At 38.5% G+C, this 18032-nt stretch overlaps 1 protein-coding gene across 1 annotated transcript in view; it reads left to right on the top strand.

The window, feature by feature from the left end:
* The window catches only part of E(Pc) (Enhancer of Polycomb), a 460358-nt gene that overhangs the window by 401640 nt on the left and 40686 nt on the right, over positions 1–18032 (top strand). Inside the window, exon 9 of the mRNA XM_067148053.1 lies at positions 3933–4046. Within this exon, the coding sequence (XP_067004154.1) occupies positions 3933–4046 (114 nt within the window). The remainder of the gene's footprint in view (positions 1–3932; positions 4047–18032) is intronic.

The raw sequence follows: 18032 nt of genomic DNA on the forward strand, positions 1-18032 counted from the left end.
ACGCTCAAAGTCGCGTTCAAGGGTAATGGTTACAGTGATTTGCAGATTCATAGAGCCCTACATCCCAGAAAAATGACCAAGAAAAGCTCACAGAAGGAAGAAGTGAAGGGAACTGCCTACTTGCCTTACATTCACAACACCACAGATCGAATTGCCAAGGTCCTCCTCAAACACAATATAAAAACCATGTTTGCACCGCCACTAAAATTGCTCACAGTCTGAGTAAAACCAAGGACAAATTGTCCCCACTTTTACCTCCTGGGGTATACGAAATTCCCTGTACTTAAGGTAAGGTATACAGCGGCCAAACATGCCGGTCCATTGGTACCCGTATCAAAGAACATGAACGTAATATTCGTCTCAACCAACCAAACAAATCGGCCATAGCTGAGCAGGCTCTGTCGTTGGGTCATGATGTCATGTTCCAAGATGCTCGAGCTCTTACCACACTAGACACTACATGTCCAGGATTATATGGGAAGCTGTGGAAATACGTAGAAATCCTAACAATTTCAACAGGGACACCGGCTATCAATCAAGTAATACCTGGTTGCCAGCCATTAAGAATTTACGTAGGTAGTTCCCTTCCCCGTACATTCACTATTGTTATTTCGTCTCGGTGTTTTCCAAATTCGTACTTTCTTCTTCGCCAGATGTTTCAATCCAGGCTTGTGTCTATGCCATACACCTGCCAATGTCATGTGTTACGCAAACACGTTATGTGAACTGCTTAGACTGATTGTGATGGTTCGGTCAGCTTCCGCTTCAAACTCTAGTGTTGCCATGTCCTGGGGGCCATCTGGTGGCGAGTGAACGTACCATTTTCCACTTCTATTGTAACGTTCAAATTTAAAGTGTCATTGTTTAACTCTTTCCCGTGGATTGCGTAGTAAAGCGTACTGGAGTTGCACATTGTCTCCCGCAGGTTGCGTAGTAAAGCGTACTCGACTTTCAGACAGACTTCCTCTGCCATCTGTCTGCTAAACATATAACTTTTTGGAACCAGCGAATTCCCTACGCTTCGTAGATACTACTGGCATACACGGAATCCTAAAATAAAGTGTTCTTTTATACGTTTTCTTAGATAGAACAGACAGCTGACTGAATGTAAACACACTGCAGCAACATAGCTGCTCATAACCACTTGAATGCGGAGGATATTTGTTACAAATTAGATCAGTATGTTGACAAATGCAATGGTAGTGAGTTTGAAGTTGTAGATATGATAATAAAAATAGTATGGGAAGCATTTGGGACAGGATATGAATCTGAGAGAAATTGAAGTACGGCACAGGACAGGAAATGTTCATTCAGGTACCGTCTAGTTTTAAAATATTAGGCCCACTTGTAAAATACATAATTGTCAGTTTTAATCCTTCAGTTAATTATCTTTCGGACTATGAGCCTCTACTTGATTACATAATAGCCTATTCCAACTAATGTCAGCTTATCTTCCAAACCCATTCATTCAAAAATTGCTCATAGTTTGTATGTACGAGAGGAAGCACGACAATAAGAGCCCCATCATGTCCAGCAATTTAGACTGACTTCAAGAACTAGCAATTTAACGTTATGCACCATATTGGATGCTTCCTGATGTACCATTCCAAACGGGGGGGGGGGGGGGGGTCTTGCGTGTAATTAGGTGATCTCATTGTATCATTTTAGAATAACTATTGTGTATTTTCCATTGTTAAAAAATTTGAAATTGATATCTTAAGTGGTTTTTACAGAAAAAAATATTTAGTGAAGGTACTCCACAACTATACCTGACAAGCAAATTATTACTCTAGGTTTCACCCGACAGTGAGTCAAAGATATTCCGTGGGAAAGGGTTAAGAAGCCTTTCTCATGGACAGTCGAGATTTCTTCTGAGGACGCAGAGCACAGTTCCTTGCGAAACGTCGAGAATTTCACCTTATTTACTTGACACGGCATAAGCCCAAAAGCCTATACGGTATCATCATCATAGAAGTACACAATCCATCTTCTTTGTTTGTTAAAGAGATTAGGAAGTAGAGTATGTAATGTAGGTTGATTATCAGAGGATTATTTAGTAGCTACAACATTTGTTTTTTATAATCAGCTATTTATACAGAAGAGAACAAGTAGGAAAGTGAGACATTAAATAAACTGCATCAAGAGTAGGAGAGTAAAAGATGTGGCACGCTCTTTATTCCCACCATAACTTGAAGAATTGTTATTATATTTGTCTGGAAACAAATTACCGATTCCCTGTAAAGCCCTGATTGAACACCAAGTTTTTCCCTACTTATTCCTTCATCTATGGGGTTCCTTAATGTTTGATATTATTTTCATATTGGCTTGCATGTTTCAGCTGAGATTTAGTAAAGTTTGCAGTATTATAAGTATCTTAATGGTTGAAACTGTGTGAATGCGTATTTTGAAAATATTTTGAAAACAGCTTCAGTTTTTTTGTTATAAAGCCAATCAGAACTTACTATCTGAACAACATCTTGTACACATGCACGCGAACTTATGGCATCATTTCCACAAGTGGAAAGATTCTGACCCATGCTATTTGGACAGCCACCCACAGCTTCCTGTTATCTGTAAGTCAGGATGTAATGGGCTAATCACTATGTCCCATAAATGCTTAATAGGGTTCATATCAGATGAACAAGGTGGCTACAGCAGTCGTTGAAACTCTCCAGATTGCTCCTTGAACCAGTTCTGAACAAGTTGAGCCCTATGACATGGTGTATTATCCTGCCGGGGTATCTCATTGTTGGTGGGGTACGTGAAGTTGCAAGTGGTCACCAAACAGTTAACGAAGCAGTCACTGGTCAACAACCTGTTAGGTGGATCAGCAGATCCAGCTATGTCACATGAACACACCCCACACTATTATAAAGCTACCACCAGCCTGTAGGCCAGTGCCTTTTTGATAGCTAGGTTCTGTGGCGTCATGTGGCCTGAGACATATCCAAACCCTACCATCAGCTCAAAAGAACTGGAACAGTTACTTATCGGACCAGTGCTCCAGAGTCCAGTTAGCAACATCTTGTGCTCAGGTATCAGGGTGTTAACAATGGCACTCTGGTAGGTCTTCTACTCCCATATCCCACTGATGTTAAAGAATGCTGGATTTACCTGCTGGATATGCATTTGGTACCTCCTGTATTGAATGTAGATGTGATTTGAGCCAGTTTGGCTTGTCTTGTACTATAAATGATTCTAACCAGACACTGCTAACCTCAATTATTAAGCATCCATAGTCGGCCACTGCACGGTTCACTGTGGGTGGTAATGCCTTCCATGAGGTATTCCTGATACACGTGTGATGCCTTCAATGGAGGCATGATAAATGTCTACACAACTTCAACAATGGAATGTGGCATTCATCTGGCCCCAACTATCATGTTGAATGTTCACAAAACTTTGACAATAAACTGTTCCATTTATCTGGCTCCCACTATCTGCCCCATTCAAAGGACAGTAATTCACGTCACTTTGCTACGACCAACACAGACTGTGTTTACACTCACTCTCAAGATATCAGATCACTTCTCATACAGGTCATGGCACTTCCGAGATGTCACAATACAGTGGCACCACCGACTTTTACCTTTAAATACTGCTGTCTCATGACTTTTGGCATGTTCTTGTATATCACTCACACACACCCATCTTTCTAGCCATTAAACCAGAGAGTCATTTTTGCAGAGGACCAGACCAGAGTTGATTGGTTTTATCTTGACCCATGCTCCATACTCTGGGCTGCTAGCAGAGGTTATTATTGAGATTCCTTGCAAACAAGTACAGAAGGTTGATGATCCAGATCTCTCCATCCCTTAAATGCTGCAAAGACTTTCATCAGAAAGACATTTTATTTATTGAAGAGTTTTATATTATTTATTTTCTGTGCAGTAGAAATTAATTTTAAAACTGTGCATTTTTTTGTTTTACAGAGTCATCCTAGACAGAGCGGCAACTTCAATGGATGATATCTTCTCATCCTTTGACTTCACAGTTCTTGATAATTCCAACAAAGACCAGTTCCTTACTGAAGTCAAAAATGAATGGTGAGTGCTTTAAATCCACCATATTACCTAAAAATGATTGAATAGTTTATTCTTATATTAAAGCAATCCTGTGAAATATATGTTTTATAATATAGTATTTTATATCCTTTATAATGCCTTCTATGTAGATCTCTTCTCATTAAGAGGATATTGAATATCTTAATCTTAGTGGAGTTCTGTTTGGAACTGTCTATGACTCGGGATACTTGTTACAAAAATAATATTGGAAAAGTTTTAAAAATAAATTAAAATGTATATAATATCAATACTCAGATATCTGTTAAGTTTCCCAGCTCTGACGCAATTTACAGATCTCCAGGTCTATCATTACTATGGTGGAACGTTAGCAGGCGGTGTTTCATATTACTGAGTTCTTGAATTCTTCAGAACCTGCTAGAAATCAGGTCACCAATAATATCATTATGTAATATCGACCCACCAAAACTGTGTAATTATAAAAGACTATAAGTTATAAATGCTCACGTCAAATGTAGTAGAAGTGACAGTATTGACAGACAAAGGCAAAGAGAACATTTTTATTTGCACACATTCCTATAATACGGAAAAACATGCCCTTCAGGTTTAAGTGACTGAACTTCCCAATGCAACTTATAATCACAATGACTATAAACAAAGCTCAAGAACCATCCCTCAGCAGAATTACTCTTGACCACATCCTCTCTGCTGATGGTTCCTGTCCAGATTACAGTTTCTACCAATCTGACCATTGAAGTCTCCTGAAATTAATTTGTCGGATTGAGATATATTTATTAAGACTCCCATCCAGTTGTCTGTAGAAGTCTTCTTTGTGATCATCATCCATAGTTAAATGTGGAGTATGTGGACTGATTACAGTAGCTCATTGGTTGTTAGTGAGTTTGAGGCAGTGCTTCACAAGTCTTCGACTTATTCGGAAAGGGTGTTCATTGAGGTGATCAACGAATTCATTTTTATTGCAACTCAAACTCTGTATTTTTTGTCTGTTTGTTCTCATCTTTTCCTTTCCAAAAAGTGTATCAACCCTGTCCTGTTTGTCTAGTTTCACTCAGTGCAACAATGTCATTGTCAAATCTTTTCATTTCACAAGCTATGCTTGCTGTTCAATAGTTGGGTCGGGTGTCAATATCCATCAGAGTTTTAAACATTCCTCTAGAGGTGACTGTCCATTCACTGGTTAGACTGACTATGGTTTGGATACCTTTTCTAGCCTTCTCCCCATTCTGAACGAGCAAATAGGATCCTCAGTAGGACTGTTTGGATACAAGTGCAGTGCATAAGTCACTTTACAGCCTATCCTCGAATAAAACGTCAATCACACACTCACCTCCTACCTGCCAATTTTGTCACTAAGAGCTGACAGATTACACAATCATGTTTCCATTGCAACTCTGGTCACTATAGGATTTTTTTTTAATGTTAGAACCTTTTATACCTTGAAAATGCCTGTGCAAAAAATATTTTAATATTCAAATTTTGTTACACTACAAAAATTGCACAGTCCTTGACAGATCTGAAGCCCGATGCAGTGGCATAGAATATGCAACAATTGAAGACTTCAAGACTGCTGCAGCCTGCAGGGACATTACAAATGCACAGGCTGGTTGCACCTTTACTGAAATTAGGAGTGTTGGTTGGTTTTGTTTTATTTGTGCCTCTCATGTCTACTGTATAAATGTGAATAATCTTACAACCTAATTTTAGGAGAGAATTTTTTTAATTGGCTTTAATTTGTTTTATTTACAAGAAATTAATTCTACATAATGATGTACTCCCAAAACTGAATACAGTAAAATATAAATTTGTTTTAAGCATTCACTTTACATGTCCATACTGTGTTAGTCTCAAAGTCCTTAGCTTTTCTTCTATTGAGTCCACTTCCAGTTCCATTCTGATGTCATTGTTCTTTAGACGGTCCTTGCTTGTTTTTTGGAGGGTAGTTCGTAGAAACTTAATTTCACATTCTTGCAATTTACTAACTTCTCTTTCAGTGTACATGTTTCTATGCTGTATGTGAGAATCGGCACAAAGTTTGACTTATACAGAGTCATCTTGGTTCTCATGGGCACTTTGTTATCCCAAAGTAGATGTCTTACCACCGGCCCCGCGGTGTAGGAGTAGCATGCCTGCCTCTTACTCGGAGGCCCCGAGTTTGATTCCTGGCCAGGTCAGGGATATTTACCTGGATCTGAGGGCTAGTTTAAGGTCCACTCAGCCTGTGTGATTACAATTGAGGAGCTATCTGACGGTGAGATGGCGGCCCCGGTCTAGGAAGCCAAGAATAACGGCCGAAAGGATTCGTCATGCTCACCACATTCCACCTCATAATCTGCAGGCCTTCAGACTGAGCAGCCGGTCGCTTGCTGGGCCATGACCCTTCAGGGCTCTTGTGCCATGGTTTTTTTTTTTTTTTTTTTTTTTTAGGTGTCTTACGAGGTTGTAGAAGTTGGAACTGCTAGCCACTCTGTTTACTCTTTCTTTTATCTGTAGTATCCCTGCTGGAAATCATACTTCGAAGGTATTTGAATGCCTGTACATATTAAATGTTTTCACCTTCAAGCTTTATGTGGCAGGCAGCATGTTTCTTACTCATTTTCAGTGCAACAGTGTTTGTTGTGCTAACTTTCATCTGATACCATTTGAACTTTGCTACCCATTCATCCAGCCTAGTTTTTGCCTCTACCTCTCTCTCCCCAGATGGCTACATCAATGTGTGTAGTTCTCCATCTTGTTCTCTTTTCAGATTTTTAAGAATACTGTCCATGACAATAATGAATAGCAATGTTGAGAGTGCACTCCCTTGTTGGATATCCTGTGTGGTATTACATTCGGAATGGCCATCCCCCATATGCACACACTTGCTACAGTTCTGGTACAGCATCTGGAACTTGTCTACACCCCCAGTTCTCTGAGTCACTTCCATATGACTGGTCTAGGCTCCCTATTGTATGCCTTTTTCTAGGTCTAAGAATACTACAGAATACTCTCCCAGTGCTTTTTCAGTAACATCCTTAGGGTGAAGGTCAGGTCTGTTGTTGTTCTTCTTATTCTTATTAAGACTTCGTCTCTAAACAGAGGTAGACAATCCACACAGCCATCTCCAATTTTGACGTTGCAGCCATGCCATGTGGATTTATTGGAATATCTCTCAGGATCTTTAATGCAGTGGTTTTCCGTTGCCTTCTGCATCCTAATGTCGTTGACCAAACTGGTTCCTCCGCCTTTGGGAACAATTTCTTGTCCCCAGGACAATAGAGTTTCCTTACCCATACCCGCTCATCCACTCTCAAAGAGACTGTTGGCACTTGGTATAGGGGATCTCCTTATACCGGGAGATAATCGGTCCCTTCATTCGCTAGCTGCTTGCATATAAAATATTATTTTTATATGCAGTCGTTGCCCCCTCTCTACCGCGGAGAGGTGAATGTCAGGATTTCACTGTCACTGAAACAAGGACCAAATGGCATTTCCTTGTTTCTCTGGTTCTTTAGAGAGGGTTGTTCTTCTATTGGTTCTAAATCCATGCTGTTCTTCTGGGGCAGGTTCTCTCACTGCTTGCAGTCTGGTTTCAATAATTTTCTCCATTATTTTCAGACCATGGGAGAGAAGTGTGATACCCCTATAGTTGGTACACTTTCTTCTACATCCTTTTTTTAAAAATAAAGGGATGATAATACTATTTTTTTCAGTCCTCTGGAACCCAGTTTTTACACCATATTCCTCTCAAAGTTCTGTATAGCCACTGCACTCCAGGTAAACCTGCTGCTTTGATCATGTCAGCAGTAACTTCATTGATCCCTACTGACTTACCATTTTTCATCTTGTTAGAGCAATTTCCACCTCAGGCCAAGTAAGTGGAACATCATCTGTCCTCATCCTTTCTTCAACCTCTTCAGTAGTTTCTCCCTCATTCAGGAGTGTATCAAAATAGGTCTTCATTTCATTTCTAATTGGGGCCGATGACCTTCGATGTTAGGCCCCTTAAAACAACAATCATCATCATCATCATCATCATTATTTCTAATTTCTTGTTCGCTCCTGACTACATTCCCATTTAATATGTGTACTGTTGTGATGTCCTCTCTGTCAGATCTCTTACTTTTAACCAGGCTGTACAGCAACTTAATGTTTCCTTTACTGTCTTCCTGTAGTTTTTGGGTAAATCACCCCCAACACTTCCTCTCTTCTCTCACAATCCTGCGAAATGCCCTGGTGAATACTCTTTTTTTTTTTTTACCTTTTGTTTTTGCTAGTCTCGAATACAGCTTTCTCTGATATCGCACTTGCTTCCTACTGTGCACTTTCCAGTGTTCTCTGCATCTTCAATAACCCTAAGCTTATCTTTAGCCATACTTAATACACGGTTTACACTTCACTTCTAACATGTTACTGACACCACACAAACCAAGGTCAGACAGGATCCATTGTTCAAGGTGAAGCATGATGCATGCACACAAGGTTTTCTTCTCTAAATTCCAGAAAAAATATGCATGAATATTTACACATATACATATATTTTTTAAGGATGCCATAACAGATCTGACCTAGTTAGACTTCTCTATTAACACTAAAAAATACTTTGGGTCACCTCATCCACCAAGTTTTCCATGCCGAGGGACTCTTCCTCCGTTGAACCTATTACAAAGGACTACCATAACCCTAGCAAGCTGCCTTAAAAGGTGCTCCAGCCAAACCAGCTGGAGCAAGGTTTTTGAAGAGGTGTTTCTTATGTACCTCTTTCCATTTGCCGCAACTTCACATGGGATCCAACCTCAGAACTCCCCCCATGAGTTCACCTATCTCTGACGTACTTGCAGAGGTATTCCTACAGAACAGTGAACACACCAAAATCCTTCATAACAATGCCAAACATGCTCAGATAACATAGTAGTGATGTTATAACACTACACAAAGACAATGCCAGATAACATGCCATACTGTTCTCTCATACTTTACAGAAAAATTATTTTACACAGTAGAATATGATTCCACTAGATCAGCCAATTTCCTTGACATCATTATCACAAAAGACAACAAACAAAAACATAAATTCAAGATATACTGAACACCAATTACAACTGACACACTCATCCACAACACTTCCAACGTAACATCTTATAGATTCAGCATTCCATTTCTCTCTTACTCTACAAAATATTACAGTAGAGAACTACATTTGATGATGTGCGTGAATGCTTAAGAAAGAAAAATGTACCCAAAGGGCTTATCCAGAAAGTTAAAATGCTTTGCGAAGACTGCTGCAGTTGCGTACAGATAGGAAATGGTAATTCTAATTGGTTCCAAACCACTAAAGGAGTGCAACAAAGCAGTACCCTTTCACCCTTACTTTTTATCACTGTCATGGATGAAGTCATGAAAGAAATTAAGCAGAAGAACAATATGGGCATCAATGCATTTGCATTTGCAGAGGATGTAGTTATTTGAGGAAATACAGAGAAGGAAGTCCAAGAGAGGCTGAACACCTGGAATGTACATTTGAAAGCATACGGATTAACAATAAATAAATCGAAAACTGTTACTATGTCTGTCAACAGGCAGAAGAAGAAAGGAAAAATAATGCTGGAAGGTACACAGCTGGAAACAGTAGACCAATATAAATATAACCGCAAAAATAAAAACAGCTCAGTTTTACCATCAAGTTCGGAACCTCCTCTGGAACGAACAAGTTCCCTTAAGATCAAAGCAGATTCTATTCCAATCATACTTTACCCCCATAATAATATATGGCCTAGAAACCTGCACAACAACCCAACAAGTGGATAGCAAACTACAAGCCACAGAAATTAAGTTCCTACGAACTATGGTACAGAAGACAAAAAGGGACAGGGTAAGGAATGAAAGAATAAGGGAGGAAGCTGGTGTGTACCCATCCCTGAATGAAAAAGTGACAAGGGCCCGTTTGAAATGGTTCGGCCATGTCAAACGAATGGACGATAGAAGGACAGCAAAACAATGGCTACACACAGTCGTGGCCAGAAAACGACCGGTAGGAAGACCTAGGAAGAGATGGCTGGACCAAGTGAAAGAGGACATAGGAACAAGAGGAGTCAGCTGGGATGTCGTCTTGAGAGAAGAGTGGTACATGGACAGACAGAAGTGGAGAGAGCTCGTAAACTACACCCGGGCAACTGGAGTGGAAAACAGATGATGATGATGATGATGATGATGATGATGATGATGTCAAGGCTCTTTATCTATCACAATTCTCCCATACCATTGTCAAGGGTTGCAGTGTGCACAAGAAATCAAATTTTCCTGCCCGAGAAGTCAGTTGCCAAATGCAGTTGAAAGCGCTCAAGTAAAATAATTCATTTCTGTTATCGGACAGTGGGGAAGTGAGTTTAATTCCATATAAATTTATATGTATATAAGCTGTAGTGGAAATTTTATTTTGTTGCAAACAGAAACCTTTGTGATTTTAGGAAAAATTCTCTTAATATGAAAGTAAAAATGTGCAGGTAACCACAGCATGACATTACAAGCACAGGCTAGGCCCTACATTCTTCATTGCCTGAGAGTACTTCAGATTCAGTCATACCTTTTGGCTCTCATGCCATCTCAGGTGCCTTCATTCTGATAGCTGTGTGGCATAGGGGTATCCTTTGCTTAATGTCTTGTGGACATATTAGAAAGCAAGCTGATCAACAGCACCAAAGTTCCCAGTCTTAGGACCTCTAATTAAATTAAAACTCTTCTTTGGTGGCTTGTTACAGAGTAATAATGTAACTATGTATTATTCAGTATGTTAACCCAATCATCCTTGTTTCTGTGAAAATACCTTCACAATTAAATTGAAATGAGATATATAGTGGTTCAACCTTTTCAATACAAGTAGAATTAAAAAATGTAATGTTACATTCCTAGTTGATTACAAGTGGTACCGGTTTCGACCACTGTTCTGGGTCATCATCAACCGATCACTTAAAATATTAAAAACAATGCAAATCTTTCACCAGTTGCAGTTCATGAAGCACTATAACACTTTAGGAATTAGTACTGTGTGTTGAAAGTTCCCAAAAACCTGAAGAAGTCGAGGATCAATCATATAAATGAAGCCAGAAGCAAGTTCTTGAAGAGCAGCAGGACATACGTGCTGACCAGCACTGTGCTTCCAAATATTTATGAAACTCGATGAAAAAATTAAATAGTTCAAGGATCAAGCCTGTAAATGCTGCTAGGCGCAAAATCGTACAACACAGTTTAATATACTTAACAATAGAAATATATATTAAAGTTTATAGAATCCCATATGTCAGATTCTCGAAGTTTGGAGTTGAAGAACAGTTGACATAAAAAACAATTGTGAAAAGAAAAAAGTTTAAAAGCGCAATATTAGAGCAAATGAGAAACGCATTTATGCAGCATGTGATTTCTTGAAGATAAGAGGTCAGGTAGTTCTTGAGTTGGCGTAAAGTATAAATTTAAATATATTGATCTGAACTGTAAGTGATATTATAATACACAGTTAAATGCGGAAAAGAAAAAGAGAGAAAAACAACAATGTTAATTGAAGATAAATAGGTGTGGATCAGAATATAAATTATGATTAAAGCAGGTAAAAGCCGCTAGGAGTGGGAAGGAAGCGGCCGTGGCCTTACTTAAGGTACAGCCCCAGCATTTGCCTGGTGTGAAAATGGGAAACCACAGAAAACCATTTTCTCAGTTGCCGACAGTGGGGTTCGAACCTACTATCTCCCGAATACTGGATACTGGCCTCACTTAAGCGACTGCAGCTATCGAGCTCGGTAGGATGGGGAAATAAAGGAGGAGTAGTAGTTTAAGGTGGGGCAGGAGGATGGGTTATTGGAGGTAGAAAACGTGGGTGGGAACTGTGTAAGGCATGGAAAATCAAATTCAGATTTGGAAATTTAGCATTTTTGAAAATGAGAATGAGGAAGTCGAATAGAATATTGGAGAAATATTGTTTAAATTTTTTTTTTTTTTTTTTTTTTTTTTTTTTTTTTTTTGCTAGGGGCTTTACGTCGCACCGACACACTGTTTAAATTGAAATTAGGGTTGAAGTATTGGTCAAGGTGAATAAAATAATTTTCAGTTGTATTTAGAAGGGGGCCTTTGTTAATAATGTATTTCCATGTCCTGTTCAATTTTGGTGAAATTATGTTTAGAGTCTTGTATGTGTTGTCCTATTGCAGAGAATCTGTCATATTTTATGGCATTGACAAGTTCTGAGTATCTGATAGTAAAGTTATGTCCGGTCTGTCCAATGTACAAAGAGTTACAGTTGTTACATTTGAATCTGTATACTCCAGATTTAGAAAAATCATTAGATTTATTTAATGAGTTAGAGTTGTGTAATATATCAAGATTTCTGTTATTGATTCTAAAAGATATTTTCATATTGTGTTTTTTTAAAACGTTGGTGATTTTATAATCATCTTGAGTGAAAGTAAAAGTGGAAAATGCAGTGGGTTTGTTTTTATCTTTTGATAACGTGGTTTTGGGACGATGTTTGGATTTGTTAATAATACAGTTTATGAAAGAGTTGTTAAAGCCATTAAATTTAGCAATATTACGGATGGTGTTCAGTTCATTGTTTAAATCTTTTTTTAGACATAGGAGTGTTGAAGGCATGAAAAACTAGGCTGTTATAAGTAGCACGTTTATGTGCTTGTGGGTGTGCAGAGTCTTGCCGAATTGTGGTTGCTGTTTGGGTTGGTTTTCTGAAAATTTGTAAGTTAAAGAAGAAGAATGTCTGGTGATAGTCAAGTCTAGAAAATTAAGAGTTTTTTTATATTCAGATTCAATGGTGAATTTAATATTGGAGTCAATATTGTTAAGAAGAAGGAGTGTAGAGGCTGCGTTGGTCAATTCTTCATTTAAAATAATTACTTAAGTGTCATCAACATATCTGGCCCAAAAGAGGATGTTAGAGACATTATTATTAATTTTAGTGTTTTCCAAGGAAACAAGATATATTTCAGCTAGGATGCCTGAGGCTGGCGAGCCCATAGCTAAACCATTTTGTTGGTAAATGGTGTTTTCATCGAGTTTCATAAACATTTAGCAGCACAGAGCCGGTCAGCACGTATGTTCTGCTGCTCTTCAAGAACTTGCTTCTGGCTTCATTTATGTGATTAATCCTCGACTTCTTCAGATTTTTGGGAACATTCAACATGCAGTACTAATTCCTAAAGTGTTATAGTGCTTCATGAACTGCAATTGGTGAAAGATTTGCATTGTTTTTAATATTTATTTGATCGGCTGATGATGACCCAGAACAGTGGTCTAAACTGGTACCACTTGTAGTCAACTAAGAATGTAACATTACATTTCTAATTCTACTTGTATTGAAACGGTTGAACCACTATATATCTCATTTCAATTTAATTGTGAACTTGGTTCAATACGGAACATTATGAAATTCTTACCTTTAAATACCTTCACAGCATTGAAAAGGCGTGTAATATGCAATAACTAACATATACAAGTAATGGAGTAATGCAACAACCCTCAGGTGAAACATGTACACTTTTATTACAGTGTGTTCTGTTTACTGTAAATATTGATTTTTAGCGATGTAGCCATACGCTGAATAAAACTGTACAGTACATAACAAATGCAGAACTGTCCCCTTACAGGTACTGATCAATGCAGTACAAAGCTACTTGGGGCAACAAACCAAATGCAATACAACTACTTTATAACAAGCCACCAGAGATTTTTTTTAAAAAACCTGTGACACAACAGCCCCAAAGGGCCATGGCCTACCAAGCGACCGCTGGTCAGCCCAAAGGCCTGCAGATTACGAGGTGTCGTGTGGTTAGCACGACGGATCCTCTCGGCCGTTACTCTTGGCTTTCTAGACCGGGGCCGCCATCTCACAGTCAGATAGCTCCTCAATGGTAATCACATGGGCTGAGTGGACCTCGAACCAGCCCTCAGATGCAGGTAAAAATCCCTGACCTGGCCAGGAATTGAACCCAGGGCCTCCGGGTAAGAGACAGGCATGCTACCCCTACACCACAGGGCCGGCTTCACCAGAGTTCACAAGTCCCTTATACAAATATTCTCAGAAGATAACCCTGATGAAGAGCCTCCGGAAGTTTGTTGGTGGAATTCAGGTTCACCCTGTATGCAACCCGTAACTCACTCTGGTGTTTGTTGTTGCTTGATTGCTCTTCCTCTAGTCTAATTCTTTCACCTCATTTGAAAGAAGTATTATGAGCATCTGCAGATTACGAGGTGTCGTGTGGTCAGCACGACGGATCCTCTCAGCCGTTACTCTTGGCTTTCTAGACCGGGGCTGCCATCTCACAGTCAGATAGCTCCTCAATGGTAATCACGTGGGCTGAGTGGGCCTCCATTCGTATCTCTCTGGTAAAGTGCATCTGCAAAAGAGTCATTTACAAAGGTCACCATAGCACAATTATTGTAATTCGGATTCAGATAATCACAATAATAATAATAATAATAATAATAATAATAATAATAATAATACAATTTGCTTTACATCGCAAAATGGGAAACTTTGGAAAACCATCTTCAGGGCTGCCAACAGTGGGGATTGAACCCACTGTCTCCCGAATGCAAGTTGATAGCTACATGACCTAAACCATTCAGTCACTTGTTCAATGGTAATAGTAATAGTAATAGTAATAGTAATAATAATAATAATAATGATAAAAAGATGCATTACCATACACACAGATCCTGAAATTGCTGTACAGATTACAAGGTCTCGTGTGGTTAGCACGACGGATCCTCTCGGCCATTACTTTTGGCTTTCTAGTCCGTGGCCGCCATCTCACAGTCAGATAGCTCCTCAATGGTAATCACGTGGGCTGAGTGGACCTCGAACCAGCCCTCAGATGCAGGTAAAAATCCCTGACCTGGCCAGGAATTGAACCCAGGGCCTCCGGGTAAGAGACAGGCATGCTACCCCTACCACGGGGCCAGATTCACCAGAGTTCCCAAGTCCCTTATACAAATATTCTCAGAAGATAACCCTGATGAAGAGCCTCCGGAAGTTTATTGGTGGATAATTAGAAATGAAAGCTAACATGCATATTGTTTCTGTGATTATTATAGCCACTATAAAGGAAGCAATTTAGATCCTTTCATTGTCTAGACCATGGCATTCAAAGTGTGGTACGCATACCACTACGGGTACGCAGGGTAATCTCTAGGGGTACTGTAACTGTTCCACCTCTTCAAAACACTTGAGGAGATGAAAGTTATTATTTTGAAACACATGAATATCAAATAAACTACTTCTGGCTTGCCCATAAATTGCCACGCAAATAGAAACAATTAACATTCCATGGTTCCCCATTTCTCTATGTAATGTTTGGGCGCCATGGTTACAGTTTTAAATAAAACTGTAAACCAAAATTTATATTTACTAGCATAGAGACTTACACTTAAATCACAGGGGTAGGATTTTAAATAATTAACCATTAAGTATCGCTTAAAAAAGAAAATTAACGCAATATAAAATACAAATAAATTTATTATACAAAAAAATGAGATGAATCGGAAAAGTTTCCTTAAAGCATGGAGGAATTTATAATTTACTGAATTTACCATTGCTTGCTTTATCTAATTGAAGCTCACCAATTGCAGCTTCCGATGAAGTCATCTGGTTTCCATGGTTACTCGTTCTCTTCTTCTCGATGTAGACTTTGCTCCATGGACATCCTTCCTTCCTTATTTGATATGGTACGGGCTATCTGGACTAGCACTCCCTGCTTGCCTAGTCTTTAAATTAGACATTGGCCCTATACTTGTAAAAACTGATCAGCGTTGATCGTATGAGGAGAAAATTCAGAGATATGAATTTTTCCATATTAGTAGAAATCTCAATCCAACTGAGCTATACTATTTATACGGTACAGACTTGTACCAAAATTCCGTAGACTTGAACTAAACATAGTTCTTCGTCCACAATATTTACTGAATATCACACAAGCCATAAGCTTGTTTCGTTTCTCGTAGATCCGATAACATAACCGAAGCGACAACACATTGTACAAAAGTAACTATGTCGCTGAGCGACCACACACTGTTTCAAAAATCACATCACGTCGTTCAAAGTAGATGTTCACAGTAGAAGTACTAGTGATGGAGTATCTCGTTAGGATGTTAGCTTCACAGCAGAAGTTGTACTTAGTTAGGTCCCATTCTCGTGTTGAGAATCAGTATATATCCGGGCTCACCCCCACTCTTGGTAACAGCTCAATCTCAAAACTCATATACAACGAAGTATCTGATTCGATAGATCAAAGCATCAACTCCCCTTCTCTTCCTCCTCGACTAGTCCAGAAGGCGTGGCGATGATATAGTTGACTAGCTTGCAAGCCTCGCGCACGGGTCGCTGTTTACTAGCCTTGGTCATAAAATAAACCCATGACTAACGCAAAATCCCAAGCTTCAAGAATAACCCTCCGTATACACAAACATGAGATGAAATGAAAACAACTATGTCTCAATATATTGACAGTATTTACAACATAATGAATTCTTATCCTACATAATATAATAATTTGAATACTAAAACGATGTTGTTATATATACAATATGATTCCAAAAAGCCTTGATTACAAATGATTGACGTTGAATAAATATGTTATTACAAATAATTGCCGATGGCGGATAAACTTGATATCAAATGATATCGCGTAAAATGATATTATTATATAATTAGTAAGGCTGGAGAAGCCTGGACGGTTACAGTACTCAAAATAATCATAGCTTTTGCTTTCAGTGAGCAGTTCAGAAAAGAGTTGAGGCAGCTCGTCTATATATATAAAATAAGAGTTTTGACTGTACATTGCTCAGAATTTAAAAAGGATGGCATTTCTGTATCAGTTGTGCCCACAGTAACAAGGAAATGCACTTTTTACTTTTCCGTAATTTCTGTCTGTCTGTCCATCTGTATGTATGTACACACATCACAAGAAAACGGCTGAAGATAATTTCGTGAAAATCGGTATACAAAGTCGGGTAATGAGTCTCTACAATCTAGGCCATAAATAATTGTATTCACACTGATTTAAATGGTAGTTTAGGGAAGGCCTAAAATTTAATTCTCAAATATTTCTGCTATTAGTGGTCATACCTTAATAAAAATTGGTATACAAAGTCGGGGAATAAGTCGCTATAATCTAGGTGATAAATAGTTTTACTCACGCTGAGTGAAATGGTAGTTTAGGAGAAGGCCTAAAATGTAATTCTCAAATATTTGTTATTAATGGTCGTATCTGAACGAAAATCAGTAAGGGAAGTCAAGGAATAAGTCACTACAATCCAGGCCATAAATAATTGTATTCAAGCTGAGAAAAATGGTAGTTTAAGGGAAGGCCTACAATGGAATTCTCGAATATTTATGTTATTAGTGGTCCTATCTTAATGAAAATTGGTATGCAAAGTTGGGGAATAAGTCGATATAATCTAGGCCATAAATAATTTTATTCACGCAGAACAAAATGGTAGTTTAGGGGTAGGCCTAAAATTTAATTCCCAAATAATTGTGTTATTAGTGGTCGTATCGATAAATATTACATAACTAAAGTTATACAGTATTATATTTCCGATCATTTATCTTAATACATTGTTACCATACCGGCTATGATAAGAGATATTCATGAATTTGGATTTTTATTACTAAATCCTTATCAGCGCCGAGTCACGAGAAAATGGGTAGACAGGATCTAATGAAATCAGTATGTAAATTAATGGTTATGAATTTCATGTTTTTGGTCCGTATTGAACTGAGAATAATATATAAGTAATAATAATAACAACGTAAACATTTCCACCTTTTCAATACTAAAATATATTCACAAAATTATAAATTACACGGTACTAGTTTCGACCCATCTAGGGGTCATCATCAGCCGTATTGGAGCAAAGATCACTTTTGGCGAAATCCTAAGAAAATGTTATTTTAAAGAATAACAAGTGAAATGAGATGTTATTATGGTAATAGTTAATAATACAAGGAATATA

Source organism: Anabrus simplex, chromosome 5 (assembly GCF_040414725.1).
Source record: "Anabrus simplex isolate iqAnaSimp1 chromosome 5, ASM4041472v1, whole genome shotgun sequence".
NCBI classification, from domain to species: Eukaryota; Metazoa; Arthropoda; class Insecta; order Orthoptera; family Tettigoniidae; genus Anabrus; species Anabrus simplex.